The sequence below is a fragment of the Cajanus cajan genome, chromosome 3, assembly GCF_000230855.2.
Source record: "Cajanus cajan strain Asha chromosome 3, NIPB_CcT2T_4, whole genome shotgun sequence".
Classification (NCBI taxonomy): domain Eukaryota; kingdom Viridiplantae; phylum Streptophyta; class Magnoliopsida; order Fabales; family Fabaceae; genus Cajanus; species Cajanus cajan.
In genome coordinates, this window is record NC_138519.1 from 69,228,919 (window position 1) to 69,244,633 (window position 15,715).

The following is a 15,715-nucleotide window of genomic DNA, read 5'->3' on the forward strand; positions in this document are numbered from 1 at the left end:
GAGCAGATGCGGCGACAGTACGACGCCGATCTCCAGAATATGCGCGTCCAGCATGAGAATGACCTCGCGGCAATGCGCACCGCTAACGAAGCAGACCTAGCGGCGCTACGCGCCGAGAACGAGCGCATCCGCGCCTAGATCCCCCGACATCGCCCCGGCCAATCACCGCACGACAGCGGTGACCATGAGGAGGAGGCGCATTCAACCTCCCATTCCCAAGCAACCACCAAGGCACCACATTCACGGCCCGCCACGCACCGGTCTCATGCATCAACGCACAGATCAGGGCAGGGCACCAGCAAGGCCCCCACTCATGTCTCCGAGGGCCAAGAGCCTTTCCGTCGTCATCCCTTTGTGGACGGCATCATGGAGACTCCTTACCCCGCGGGTGGAAGCCCCTCCACCTTGACCGCTACGACGGCACTACGGACCCCGATGAGCACGTCGACGCGTACACGACTCAGGTAAACCTTTACACTAACAGTGACGCTATACTGTGCAGGGTTTTCCCGACCTCGCTTAAAGGACCCGCGCTCCAATGGTACACCCAACTGCCGGCAGGGTCCATCGATAGTTTCGCCACCCTGGTGCGGCGGTTCACGGCACAGTACGCCACCAGCCGGCCTCACCACACAACCTCGGCCGCCTTGGCCAACCTCAGACAGAACGACGACGAGCCCCTACGGGCCTTCAAGGAGCGCTTCTCTAACATATCAGTCCGAATCCGGAACCTAAACCCGAAAGTCGCCCTACACGCCATGCTCATGGCACTGAAACCCGGATCGTTCGTCGACAGCATGTGTCGCGACGCCCCCCGCGATATGGACGAACTGCGCGCCCGCGCGGCCGGCTACATTCAAATGGAGGAGCACGCGGCCTTCCGCGACCAGGTTCGCGGTAAGGGCCCCGCCAAACCAGAACAGGGCCACAAAGACAAGGTTAAAGTCAACAACGACAGCCAATTCAAGAAGTCGGCCAGGACAAACAGAGTCGGGAGGTACGACTTCTACACCCCTCTGAACGCCCCAAGAGTCCACATTCTGGAGGAAGCCAGTAACAACAACCTGCTAGACCTCCCACCACCCGGCCACACACCAAACAGTGCTGACAAGTCCAAGCACTGCCGGTACCACAGGAACTATGGCCACACCACGGACGAGTGCCGCACGCTCCGAGACCGCATTGAAGAACTTATCCAGGCGGGCCACCTTGGCCACTACGTCCAGTGACATCCAGGTCCCCGAGGTGGTTCTGGAGGCCGAGGACGCGGGAGAGGTCACGGGTCAGGACCTCGCACAGACTTACCCACAGGGTCCCAGCAAAATGCTAACGGCGCAGTACAGGCCGAAATAAGTCAGGAGACAGAAGCAGCCCCCTTGCGGGGAATCATTAACACAATCGCAGGCGGCTTCGCCGGAGGAGGCGCTAGCAGCTCAGCCCGGAAAAGACACCTTTGAACCATCAACTGCGCCCACTCCACCGCCTCGATCTTGCACAAGAGCTCACCACCGATCTCTTTTTCCGATGAGGACTATGCGGGAATCAGCCCTAACCAAGATGATCTCATGGTCATCGTGGTAGAGATCGCCAACTGGGAGGTACAAAAGACACTCATCGACCAAGGGAGCTTGGCCGACGTCCTGTACTGGCCAACATTCCTCAGGCTCGACGTCCCCCATTCTCTAATCCAGCCACACACCGAGCCCCTAGTCGGCTTTGCCAGCGAACGGGTCCACACCCGCGGATACGTGGACCTGCTGACAACCTTTGGAACACCTCCGAATGCAAGGAGAATCGTGGTCCGATACCTCCTCGTGGAGGCCAACACCTCCTACAACATCATCATCGGGAGGCCGACCCTAAACCACGTCGGTGAGGTGGTATCCACTCCGCACCTCACCATGAAGTTCCCAGGGAATCACGGAAAGATCATCTCCGTCAGAGCAAACCAGAAGACAGCTCGGCAAATCTACGCCGAAAGCCTGAGGATTTCCTCATCCGACAAGGAAAGCAAGGGGAGTCCCTCCACCGCTCCCCATTAGATTCTGTTCCCCCACTTGTACAAACGAAACCGTGCACTCTTTTCCTGCCTCAGCTCCCAACTGAGAGGGTTTTTAACGAGGCACGCAAAATCATTTAATAACATTCTCCATTTTGCTCACCTATTGCTTTCTCAACTACTGCTTTCTTACCTACTGTAAAAATCGAAATTGAACCACCATCATTCATGAAAATCCGAGGTCGAGAACGAACCCCGGAATCCTCGGTAAAGGTCGAGTACGAACCTTAATCCAATCATTCGCGCGAATCCGAGGTCGAGTACGAACCCCGGTATTCTCGTTGAAGGTCGAATACGAACCTTAATCCAATCATTCATGAAAATCCGAGGTCGAGTGCGAACCTCGGAATCCTCGGTAAAGGTCGAGTACGAACCTTAATCCAATCATTCGCGCGAATCCGAGGTCGAGTACGAACCCCGGTATCCTCATTGAAGGTCGAGTACGAACCTCAAGACAATTAAGTCACATAAATCCGAGGTCAAGAACGAACCCCAGTATTCTCGTTAAAGGTCAAGCACGAACCTTAATCCAATCATTCGCGCAGATCTGAAGTCGAGAACGAACCCCGGTATCCTCGTTGAAGGTCGAGTACGAACCTTAATCTAATTATCCACACAAACCTGAGGTCGAAAATGAACCCCGGTATTCTCGTTGATGGTCGAGTTCGAACCTTAACCCAATTATTCGCATGAACCCCCATCAGCCAGTATATAAACCCGAAGGGGTATACGATCCCCCAACACGCAAATTCAAGGTCGAACGCAAACCTAGGTATCCCCACAAGGTCGAGTTCGAACCTTAATCAAACGTCAAATCCGAGGTCGAGTACGAACCCCGACGCTTTCTTTAAAGGTCGAGTTCGAACCTTAACGGAACTAACTCGCAAATTACGAGGTCAAGTACAAACCTCGACGCTCTTGTCAAAGGTCGAGTTCGAACCTCAGTAACTCATTCGGAGGCCGAGTCCTGACCACATATCCGAGATCGAGTTCGATCCATGACGAAACATACATGACCCTAAACTTAAGGGCGGACATGGACCACTTATCCAATTTACTACACTTCGGCTTGAGGTCGGCTCAGAACCTCGACGCTAATAAATCAAGGTCATCGAACCTTCACAGAAACACTCACCCAAACAGAAGTCCGAGGTCGCGCCCGAACCTCCTTTAGCATATAAAGTCGAGTATGAGCCTCGATGTCCCCGCTTAAAGGTCGAGTCCGAACCTAACCAAATCGCCTAATTCAAATTCGAGGTCGAATACGAACCTCAACACAGAATACGAACCTTAATCCAATCATTCACTTAAGGTCGAGTCCAAACCCCTAACCTGAGAACAACTCTGAACCCTGGCAAAGCACACCCCACTCTCGATACCAAGGTCGAATTCGAACCCCGACACGACCGACTTAGGGTCGAATTCTGACCTTGACTCCAGCCTAGGGTCATTTATGAACTCTCACAACAATTACTTAGTCAAAATTCGAGATCGAATACGAATCTTAACACATTCATTTACGGCCGAGTTCGAACTCCCACGAAAAACCCTACCAAGCAAAAAACTAAGGCCAGCCTCGAACCTCGACTTCACCAGCTCAAGGTAGAAGTATCACCTGATACAAAAGCATATAACAGACAACAAACATGTGCCTCAAACAGCGCGAACAGTCAAAACTGAACGCAAAAACGAACAAAATAGAGCAACATACATATATGTATACAAACAAAGTTCACAAAATCCAGTACATCAATTCAAGCCAGAGAAAAAGGAAACAAAAATTACAAAGAAAGCCTAGGCGAAGGCATTTTCACTGGAACTATCGTTAACATCGTCATCCGAAACAATCCTCCCACGACGGACCACCTTCTCCACATGCATCGAAGAGAAGTCGAACCCGGGAGCAAGAAGTCGTGCCTGACGAGCAGCCTTCTGAAAGCCCCTCTTATGCTCCGCCACGACGGAGCGCTCCACCTCGGCGAGCCATCCTTCCACGGCCGCCTTCCCCGCTGCCAGCTCTGCGAGCTCTACTCTCAGCGCAGCAATCTCATCCTCTCGACCGCCCAGAATGGCCTCACTGCGGAGACGCTCCTCAGCCACCGCCGCCAACTCCCCCTTTAGAGAGGCCACAACATCCTCTAAGACCCGCACCTGGTCACGAGAGGACGTCACCTCGTCCTCCAAAGAGCGGGCCCGCGCCCGGGAGAAGGTGGCGAGTTCCTACAGCTCCCCCACCCGAGAAGCATAAGCCTCATTGGACCGCAACGCAATCTCAAGAAATTTCTGCACCCGCAAAAGGTCGCTACGCGCAGTCCGGAGTTCAGCCTCCCGCCGCTTCGCCTCATCAAGGGCCGCGGTGAGAGTCTTGTTATCCTCTCTCAGGATCTCGTTCGCCTCCTTCCATGGCTGAAGCCGGCCCCTCACCTTAGCCAGCTCCTGCTTTTGCTTGGCCAGCTCCTGCTCCTGCTTAGCCAGCTCCTGCTGCTGCTTGGCCAAATCTTCTCGTTGCTGGCCCCACTTGGGTTTCCAGTGACTCATTATGCCTATCACCCTCTGCAGCATGACCTGGGCAGCATCAAAACTATCCTCAGGACCGATCCTGTCAATCAATCCCTGGTCCTCGGAGCTCAACGAACCCTGAGGAAAAAACCTCTCCGCGGTCACCCCCGCGCTCCACAATGAATCCATGTCAGCGGACGCGCTCACGTGATCCAGCCGCACCGTATATATCCCCTTCCCAAAGCGATGGGACAGATATTGGGTCCGGACAGGCCCCTACGATGAGCCCGCGGCAGAGGATGGCCCTCCCTGCTCAGCACCTAGAGAGTCCACCTTAGGGACTCCCGACTCTGCCTGCAAAAACCAATCCCGCATCACAAATAGATAAGGAGACATGTGAGAAAGCCATAAAAAAAAAAAAAACAGACTCACCCCAGCAGCCTGGGCGGCCAGCCCAGAAGCCTGCACCTCAGGATCAGCGGCTTTCCCCTCCTGCAGCTCAGGCCCAGAGGCATTTCCTGCCTACAAAAAAATCACCCAGATCAAACAGCCAAACAACATAACAAAAAGGCAGAGTGAAAAGTCCGAAAAGATAATACTTACCACCTTGGCAACTCGGACGGTCTGCCCGGAAACGCAGACCTCCACCTCAGCAACGCCAACCCCGCCCTGCAAAGGGATCCATAACGCCTCAAAAAACAAAGACGGAACTCACACAGAAAACGCGAGCAAATGATAAGCTACTCACCTCGGCATCCGGTGCAGTAAGCCCGACACCTGCACCACCTCCACCGTAGCCACCGGCGAGGCCTCCTTGGCCGGAGGGCTGTCGGTGAGATCCACAGCGTCCATAACCCGGGAGGTCGCCTCCTCGGCATCGCGAGAAGCGGAGGTCCCCCCGACCTCCTCCTCCCCCCTTTTCCTCTTCCGGTGGGTCTTCAGGGGGGCAGCATCCTCCTCTGGAGGCTCGGGAACCTCAAGCTCGGAAACATTGTAGCGGTGTTTAAGCTGACGCCACAAGTTTCTGCCCATAATGCCTGCAGAAAAGAAACAGAAACACATCAATACCGGGCAACCGCACAAGTCCTAATAACCTACCAGAGCACATAATACTCACTCTCTAGTCCCCTCTCCCTGAAAGGCGAATTCGCAAGCAACAAGACGAGCTTGCAATCCAACGGACGAGGGAGCGCGGCAAGATTCTTGATGTCGGCCGTCTCCGCGGCCGTCACCTTCAGATCCCCCAAACCGTGAAACCTAGACGGCTTGGGAAACCAATAGAATGGAAACCTCGACAAACCGCCGAAGTAGAACACCTCGTCTTCCAAAGGGTCAACACCCACAAGGGCGACCCGGAAAAACTCCTGCTTGAAGTTTTTATACGATTGGGAGTAGGGAGTAAACAAGCCCCCATCCCTACTCCCGCTCAGGGACAAAATGCCATAAGGCGGAATGCCTATCTTCAACTGATAAAAATGAAGAAAGACGCGAAGAGACACCTCTATACCTAGAACTGTACACAGGACCTGAAAAGCCCTCAAAAAACCCCAACTATTGGGATGCAACTAGCAAGGAGCCGCGTTGATGAAATTCAAAAAATCGCACTCAAACGGGGTAAAAGGAAGACAGACACCCAAATCTCTAAAAAAGCATTGATATACATAGAAATGGGGGGGATCAGTAGACCTCCCCATATACACGCCCTCATCAGCCTGACAGGGCTCAAGCCGAATCATGTGGGAAATGGAGGAATCGCAAACCCTGTGCGCTCTCCGAAACGCATTCACTTCGAGGAAAGAGCGAAAAATGCTCTGAGCCTCAGCCACCTCGCGTTTGACCCAATCGTAACCAGGAACGCCTGGTTCTGGGCCCCTAGGTGGCGGCGGGTCTTTCTTCTCAACAGTGACCCTTCCAGCGGCCACCACCTTGCCACGCACCTTGCCCCTGGCAGACGCAGAGGATCCAGCACCACTTCCTCCGGCCATGAAAAAAGAGAAGAAGCAAATAAAAAGGAAGTACCTGGTACTCCTCCTCAGAAAACAACCCTAACAAAGAAGGGACTACCGGAAATGACGACGGCGACGGAAGCGCAAAAGAGAAAGGAAATAAAGGGAAGCAAGAAAAGCTCTCGTACTCGAGAAGTCAGAAGAAAGACAGAGAAGAGGCGCGAGTGGAAGAAAAGGAAAAACTCTCCCCCAAAATTCAAAACCGACGCGACACGTGTCAGCTGAAAAGCACAACTGACAACACATTTATTGTGAAATCATCATTACACAACCGTCACTGCCCTTATTGCGTCACTCAAACGTCTCCAGAACACTAACAGTCGCGACATGTGGCGGACCTCCAGTTAGCATACGCGCAAAGCCATTTTCCCCTCTAGCAAGCCCGGTCTTAACTCCTCGACCTACGACCTTCAGAGCTCGGGGGGCTAATGTACTAACCGTACTTCGCACCCGGGCTCCTAGCCCGGATTAGTATTGCAAATAAGTCACCCCGGGCACGCGGTGCATGACGTCAGCCCGGCATTTGAGCGAATCATACATGTTTCCGAGGATCTCGTCACAGACCAGATCCGCCCTTCAATTATATCATATCATATCGTGATATATCTTATCTCAAGCCCAAAAGCCCAAGGCAAACCTAGATCACCTCAAGGTACGTGCATTATATATATGAGACTATTACTCATGCAAACCCTAACTTTAGCATCGGAGTCCCTTTTGCAGGTACCTCCCCCATCTCGGAGCACCAACACACCCAGCAAAGGAGGCTCACCGATCTTACCCGGCAGATCAGATCTACAGCAGATTTCCGGTAAGAACATTGATCATTACTGACATTTGACATGTATGTTCAATCAAATTTCTTTTAATATATTTATTTTATCTAATATATTTACATTTTTAAAAATATATCAATATATATTGATTTATACTTATAAAACTATTAATGTATTTATAAATATATTGATATTAATTTATTATTAATATATATATATATATATATATATTTTTATTTATTTATTTATTAATAATAATATATATATATATATATATCGTATAATATATATATATATGATTTAAAATTATAATATTTATAATTTAAAATGATTAACAATTGTATAATTTTATAATACATTAAAATTATTAAATTTTTAATAAGAAAAATAAAAATGATAAAATTTTAATATTTAAATATTAAAATTATTTAATTAAATATTAAAAGACTAAAATTTCACCGACTTTGTTGGATTAAAATTATAGAAATCAAAATCAATGTAAATAAGTAATTATTAATTATCACAATTAAAAATAATATATTTATTAATAAAATAAATTGATATTTTAGTAAAATTACTTGAAAGTGCTGCATTCTGTTCGCATTATTATCTCTATAAAACCAGAAGACTAGGTGATGGATGCTTCACGCACCCATATCCATTAATCAACAAAGTTGTGTGTCTGAGAGTGAGAGAGAGACAGACAGAGAGAGAGAGAGAGAGAGAGATGGGTTTGAGTAGCATGAAGGGCAGTGAAGAGAGTGAAGCATACGACGCTCAAATCCATTTATACAAACACGTATACAACTTCGTGAGTTCCATGGCTCTCAAGTCTGCTATGGAGCTAGGCATAGCAGACGCAATCCACAGCCACGGAAAAGCCATGACCCTTTCTGAGTTGTCCTCAGCTCTCAAACTCCACCCCTCAAAACTCGGTGTTCTCCACCGCTTCATGCGCCTTCTCACACACAACGGCTTCTTCACCAAAACAAGTACTCAAAAAGAAGGAGCAGAAGAGGAAATAGCATACGCTCTCACTCCTCCTTCCATGCTTCTCGTCCGAAGCAAGCCAACGTGTTTGGCACCTATTGTGAAGGGAGCACTCCATGCAAGCTCCCTTGACATGTGGCACTCCTCGAAGAAATGGCTCACGGAGGATAGTAAGGAACTCACGCTGTACGAGAGTGCCACTGGTGAGAGCTTCTGGGACTTTCTCAACAAAACCACCGAGTCCGACACGCTCACCATGTTCCAAGATGCCATGGCTGCGGACTCTGCCATGTTCGACCTCGCTCTCCAAGAATGCAAACACGTGTTCCAAGGGTTGTCTTCCCTCGTCGATGTGGGAGGTGGGACAGGTGGCGTCGCCAGGCTCATCCACCAAGCCTTCCCTCACTTGAAATGCACCGTCCTTGACCAACCACAAGTTGTCGCTAACTTGCCTTCTTCTGAAAATCTTAATTTTGTTGGTGGTGATATGTTCAAGTCCATCCCCTCTGCCGATGCAGTTTTACTAAAGGTATATATATATATATACATTTAATTTTTTCATAATGAATTCATTAGACCTTGATACTGCTCATACAAACAATTTTCAAATACGAAATAAATATATTGCATGGTGATATTAAATAAAGGTGAAATTAATTAATTAATTAATTAATTGTTTTGCAGTGGGTTCTGCATGATTGGAACGATGAACTCTCCTTAAAGATATTGAAGAACTGCAAAGAAGCTATTCGTGGGAAAGGGAAGGAAGGAAAGGTGATAATCATAGACATAGTAATTGATGAAACGGGCGATGACTCCAAGTTGACCGAGTTGAAGCTGGACTATGACTTGGTGATGCTGACTATGTTCAATGGGAAAGAGAGAGAAAAGAAAGAGTGGGAGAAACTCATATATCACGCTGGCTTCAGCAGCTACAAGATCACTCCTATATGTGGCTTCAAATCCCTCATCGAACTTTATCCTTAATTTATTACTTAGAAGCTAGATGTGTGTGCTACCGTTTTAATAAGTTTTTACCCCTTCTCGAATCAGATTGGTTGACCTATTAGTATTTTAAAAAAGAAAAATGATACTGATTGTTGTCTTTTTCTTTTCTAAAATATAATAAAAATAATTGATATTTATCAAAACTAAGACATGTGTGATGAAATTGAAAGGAGTCAATATTTGATTAAAGAAAATCTACGTCACATATATATACTAGAATTTTTAATTTTAAAATTAACAATTCGTTATTGATTCGGTTATTAATGATCCCGTAATAAATTTTTCCTCTTCAAATTGTCCGCAAAGAAAAAAATATAATATATAATAGTGTATTTGAATGGGAAATTTAAAAAGAGTAATTCATTTATTTGAAGAATTTTAAATTTTTTGAGGTAGAATATCTTGTTTGGATGGGGAATTTATAAGAAATTTGAAATTCAAAAATTTGTGAAATTTCTTGAAATAGTAGGATTTCAAATTCTCCCAAAAGAGTAAAAATTTGAAATTCCTCATATTTTTTCTTCTTATTTTACATATATATTTTATCTTATTTCTTATCTCTTCATGTTTTTAATTATTGAATATTCAAAAATATTTTTAAAATTATTAAATATTATCTAATAATAATTTTTAAAATTATTAAATATTTAAAAATTAGCTAATATTTATTTTTATAAAATTTAATTTAAAAATCTTAACATATAAATATATTTTTAAAATCAATTTTATCATGGTGGAATCAAATTATCATATCTAACCTAACAATTTAAAATTTGATAAATTTGAATTTACTTATCCAAACAAAATATTTTAAGAATGATAGAAATTGAAATCAAAGTAATTCAAATACCAAGAATTTAAAATTTCTTGAATTTGTAAAATTCCTCATCCAAACACACCATAAAATTACAAGTGATGGCGAATTTATTTTTTCTGTACACGCAAGTAACCATATAAATTCAAGATGAATAGTCTAATGTGTACCCATCAAATAAATGAATGTTCTCTCTTCTCACTTAGAAAAAAGTTATGCATCTTTATTTTAAAAAAATAAAAAATATTATTTATTATAATAAATTAAACTTTTAATGACATTTTGTAACGACCGGCCTAGACCGTCACACTACAGAACAACAACTGAAACTACTATAAATATATACCAAGAATATATATATATATATATATATATATATATATATATATATATAAAAAGAAAATATATACATTTATCCAACCATAAAGGTTCAAGAGACCAAATAAATATATACAATACTGACAAAATGTTACTCCAAGGTAGCCTACATAAAAAAAAATCATTTATTCCAGTTCCTACCATCAAGTGGCCTCCAACAGCTTACAATAGCCTATTCATGCCATGCTCTCATACATAGTATGATCATCGTAGTTCACACCACATGAAAACATGCAAGGGTAAGCTAGTGAAAAGAATCAACATATATATATAAGCAACTAACAACACAACAACACTATCAACGTCCTCAACAAGTTTAACATACAACACATAACAACACACAACTCAACCACAGTTTCACAACACAATAACATATATACAACTTATATCACACAAAATTATCTCATCAACAACTTATACGTCGTCACGCAACAACTCGAAGATCTCCTACAACATAGGTGAGTAGTCTAAGTGGCTAGGTTCTATCGAACCGACAACACATAACCTTGTTGGGTTTGCTAGGTAAACAACAAATTTGGATAAAAATCCACAACAAGACAATAGTTTCTCAGACTTTGCCACTTAAACAAGGAAGTATAGTACTACGTCAGGATAGGACTACTGTGTTTAGGCCTACCACGACATTAGCTAGCTTAACTAAGCCACCTATGGGATTAGCCTACTGACTATCTTTCAAATACTACAACCTTCCGATACTCGGTTAGGAACTAAGTTCTCGACTTCGTACTTTACTCGAATTGACCGCTTGTAATTAGTATAGCTTGACCTAACCCCTATACCGTGATTTATTTATACACGTGTGCCTCGACCTTACCTACACATGGGATCAACTAAGTCCTAGAGGAGAATAACACATCATTCGCTCCAAGGGACAACTTTCCAAGGAGGGTTTTTCAACAAATTGGGCTCTTAGAGCACCACAACTATCTCAATCCACACAATGGGATGAGCAACTTCAAAAATATCTCCTCTAGTCCTAGTGATCAACAACTCATTATCACAGCATGATCAACACAATTTTCAACTCATCATCTCAATCAACTTTCAACTTGAACAACACAATCAACTCACAACGTTAACAACATAGTTTATCAGCACAGCAACTCATCAACACTGTTTAACAACACAACAACTCATTCAACTCATATAACATCTTTACACAACTACATAACTAGGGTTCAACATGCAACTCTCAACTCACAACTATGTTTTCTCATCATACTACAACGTTCATCATTTTTCAACATTTTATCATATATAACAATACACAACATTTTCGTCAGATAATACATCTCCTATTTCATATTTAAAACTCATAAATCATGCCAAATTACTCAATATAACAATATAAATAATTTAAACATCAAAAACAATCTATTAACTTAACCAAATCACTCATTGTGAAATGGCAACCTTCACATAAAACAGCGCATCGGGAGTTATACTACTCCTATCATGCTCATACGTATCTCATATGAAATATAAGAAGATTTCCTACAACTCTTATGAAGACATCAAGTCCTAATTCTATCATCTACTTTGTTAAAAATTATAAAAACCGCAACAGTTATAACCAATACTGATAACTTGACCCCTATTCACTAAAATAGACATATCTTGAGTTCTAGACCTCCTTTTTAGGTGATTCAAACGTCATTGGAAAGATAAGATCCAAGGCTACAACTTTTATAGAGACCACAAAGTCAAATTTTGAAAATACAAAAGCGCTCAGTCGTTTCCAACAGCTCAGCCCTTTGCCTCCTAGGAATGCTCCCCTTACATGCAGCCCCCAAAGGGCTCAACCGTTGATGATAGAAACACTTAGGTTCTTCACTATTTTCACCAAAACCAGACATGAAAATGCACCCAATCCATATAAAAACACCAATACAAGAAGATCCAGTATAAGAAATCATCAATTTTCAACACACAACACAACATGCAAACTCTAAACAACACAGATCCATCACATTTTCAACTCTTCTCCAAAACTCAATTTTACAACACGATTTCTCAACCATGCTTGATAATTCTACATGTTTCTACTTGAAATCAGCTCAACAATGCAACACTATAAACTTCTACTCCACATTTCTAGCTTCCTTTACCTTGGAGAAGAAGAATCCGAGCTTCGGGAGAAGAGAAAGATCAAGAAGATGAAGATATGTGCTTCCAACTAGCAACCAACAGCTCTACTCAGCACCTTCAGCAACAACAACACAACAAGGGAGCTCAGCAATTTGGAGCAAGAGAAAATAGAGAGTGAGGAGAAAACGAAAATGGTAAGGAAAAGGGAAGGGAGAATGATACCCGTACGGGTCTTACACATTTAATATTATTTTTAGTAACAATAAAAATAATTATAAAATTTGTTATCAATATTTTCACATTAATCATTGTATGCAATGTTGGTAAAAATATATATCGATAATTATTTTGCATGTTGGTAAAGATCTTTATAATGGTAAAAAAAATGTATAAAGTTTTGTGACATTTTTTATTAATATTTAATATTTTTTTGCTGTCACAAAATATTTAAGAAATGATTCATAATTTATATACTCTTTAATAACTTTATATTTAGTTGATGTGAGATTCGTAAGATAAGGGTTGTTATGTATTTATATATTCTTTAATTTTTTATTTATTTTTGTAAAATAAGTGTTGCTTCTTACTTATATATATTTGAGACTTGAATTTTTTCCAATACATCTCTCAAATTTAATTATTTTATCTCTAGTTTATGAGATTTAAGTATTTTTTATAAATAATTATCGTTAATAATAAATTTTTGTTTTTGTGTAATGTAAATATATTTTTAATAATTAATATATATTAGTCATTCATATTTTTATTAAATAATAAAATAGAGATAATTAATTTATTATTATTAAATAATTATTATTAATAATAAATTTTATTTTAATTATTTTTGAATGTATTAAATAATCATGGTATAAAACCCAATAAGGTTGGTTGATGACAAATTGCGCAAAAACCATTTTATATGTTCGTCACCGCATGCATTGATGTATATAGATTGCTGTATAAAAAACTGAGATGACAGTACGAAAGAAAAACGTAAGCATGTGGGAATGGGAGGTTCTATATCGATCATAAATAATTAATTAATTAATTGAATAATTGATCATCACAATAAAACAAACGTCATACCTTACTTGGAAATACAACAAATAGATCAAGAATGGCGATAGCAGGGTACGATAACATACAATTATGTCTACATGATAGATGCTTCATGTTACTTAGTTACTACTAGTTTATTCTAAAATATTGGAAGTATATCTTAGCCGGTTAGCAGCGTTTATCCTAAACAACGCTTATAATATATTATTTGTGCAAGACTGAAAGTTTGGTAAATATTTTAAGAAAAATTCTACCTCCGAAATTGCAGTCCAAAATTTGTTCCGAATACTTAAAAAAACTAATTTAATATCCAAGTCTATTTGATAGTCTTTTCCTTTTTAGTGAGTGATGACCGCGAATTGAGTGAGTGCAGGTCAACTATATGACGCAGGCTTTAGCAGCTACAAGATTACTCTCGAGGTTTGCTGAAGGTATAGTGCATGATCTGACATGATGGTTAAATTTGTGCATAGCAGGTTTAGGAATTTACTCAAACTCGAAAGATTTTCAACATGCAACGTTATCAACAACTCATTTTGCACAAGAACTTCAACATGCAACAACAATAGGATCAAATCACCAAACTTCACCTTCACAAGGTCAACACCCAAAACTCAAAACCTCAACCATTCAATCCAAAATCAACCAACACATGGATATCAATTAAAATGCAACTCAAACAATCCAAACAAGAAACAAGAGTCTAGTTCCCCTTACCTCAAGTCTAAATGAATCGAGGAAGAATAAGAAGAAGAAGAAGTTCTAATCAACCTCAAAGCTCCACACTTACACACCGAGTCTAATTCCAAGCTTTGAAGCTCAAATCTCTACTTAGATACTCAATTGAGATCCTCTACAACTCTTGGAAAGTGGAAAATAAAAGCAAGATTTTAGAAAACCAGAGTATTTCTCTCTCTTATTTTTATCTCTCTAAAATTCTTAAAAAATAAATTTATAAAGTTCAAATCTTAAAATAAAAAAAAACTTTATATACATTTGTCTAAAGGTCAAACTTGACCTCTGTTAATAAACATCTCTAAACAACTAAAAACTCATTAAAAAAAAATTTTATAATTAAAGTTTTTCAACAATTTAACAACAAATTAATAAAATACGAAAATTTAATAAGAAATAAGAGTAAACTAGACATGTATCCGAACGTTGCACGATTTATTGAAATTTCATATTTTTTATATAATATTTTAATATATGTAAATTAAAATTTTGTAATATAATAATTATTATTTTGAAATATAAAAATATGAAATAAATATATCATAATTATTATATATTATTTTTTATATTGATTATATTAAATAGATTCATGTGATTATATTAAATAGTTTGGCTTTTATACCGCATGTTGCTAATTTGAATTTAATTGCGTACAGTTTTTAAACAAATTTTGGAATTCCACAAAAAAAAAAAAAAAAAAAAAAAAAAAAAAAAAACTGGCTTCTTTACGTTCTTTCTAGTTGTCTAAGTGGACTAAATGGATATTGACAATTCTTTATGACAATGATGCAAGAAAAATGAAATATATATTCGAAATATAGCAACATGGACGCATGCATGCACCTAGACTAAAGCATTCAGCAAGTATCCCTGACCTGGCATTTGAAATTAAATTCGATGAAGGAGAAAAAAAAAAAAAGAAAAAAAAAACCTTAGACGGTATATATTGAAATTCTAGTCATTTATATTCTGTTGGACCATATATAAAACTAATACATAATTGATTAAAATGTTATTTATAGAAAATAATAAATAATATTTAATTATTATTTATTAAAATTAATAATGTGAGAATGATAGGTAAGTAATTTTATTAATATGATAATATTTTAGAGATATCTTAAGTTAATATATTAACATAATACAAATTACCTTAATTTTTATATTATAAATATATAAAAATTTTGCAATTCACATACATAAACATGTGGCCGTGGAGGAAAATATGGTCCTAAGTTTGAAATTGAGACTAGCTAGAGCCTTCAAAATACTAAAGTGACAG

At 40.8% G+C, this 15,715-nt stretch overlaps 2 protein-coding genes and 1 long non-coding RNA gene across 3 annotated transcripts; 2 read left to right on the plus strand and 1 right to left on the minus strand.

The window, feature by feature from the left end:
- The first annotated feature begins 366 nt into the window (after positions 1-366).
- LOC109816524 (uncharacterized) lies at positions 367-1,229 on the plus strand. The gene is made up of 2 exons (XM_083072032.1): positions 367-464; positions 503-1,229. Exons 1-2 carry the CDS (start codon positions 367-369, stop codon positions 1,227-1,229), a joined length of 825 nt encoding a protein of 274 aa, XP_082928158.1.
- A 6,738-nt stretch (positions 1,230-7,967) lies between these two features.
- On the plus strand, positions 7,968-9,485 carry LOC109816528 (isoflavone 4'-O-methyltransferase). Its single transcript, XM_020381575.3, has 2 exons — positions 7,968-8,859; positions 9,015-9,485. Exons 1-2 carry the CDS (start codon positions 8,068-8,070, stop codon positions 9,315-9,317), a joined length of 1,095 nt encoding a protein of 364 aa, XP_020237164.1. The 5' UTR covers positions 7,968-8,067; the 3' UTR covers positions 9,318-9,485.
- Positions 9,486-12,500: 3,015 nt separating this feature from the next.
- LOC145955860 (uncharacterized) lies at positions 12,501-14,899 on the minus strand. Its single transcript, XR_014432595.1, has 2 exons — positions 14,416-14,899; positions 12,501-12,754 (listed from the first exon to the last, which is right to left on the minus strand). It is a non-coding gene; the product is annotated as an uncharacterized LOC145955860 (long non-coding RNA).
- Positions 14,900-15,715: the final 816 nt, after the last annotated feature.

Coding starts and splice junctions, on each gene's coding strand:
- LOC109816528 (XM_020381575.3), top strand. CDS start 8,068: ATGGGTTTGAGTAGCATGAAGGGCAGTGAAGAGAGTGAAGCATACGAC. Junction 8,860..9,014: donor CCGATGCAGTTTTACTAAAG/GTATATATATAT, acceptor ATTGTTTTGCAG/TGGGTTCTGCATGATTGGAA.
- LOC109816524 (XM_083072032.1), top strand. CDS start 367: ATGGAGACTCCTTACCCCGCGGGTGGAAGCCCCTCCACCTTGACCGCT. Junction 465..502: donor TCGACGCGTACACGACTCAG/GTAAACCTTTAC, acceptor TATACTGTGCAG/GGTTTTCCCGACCTCGCTTA.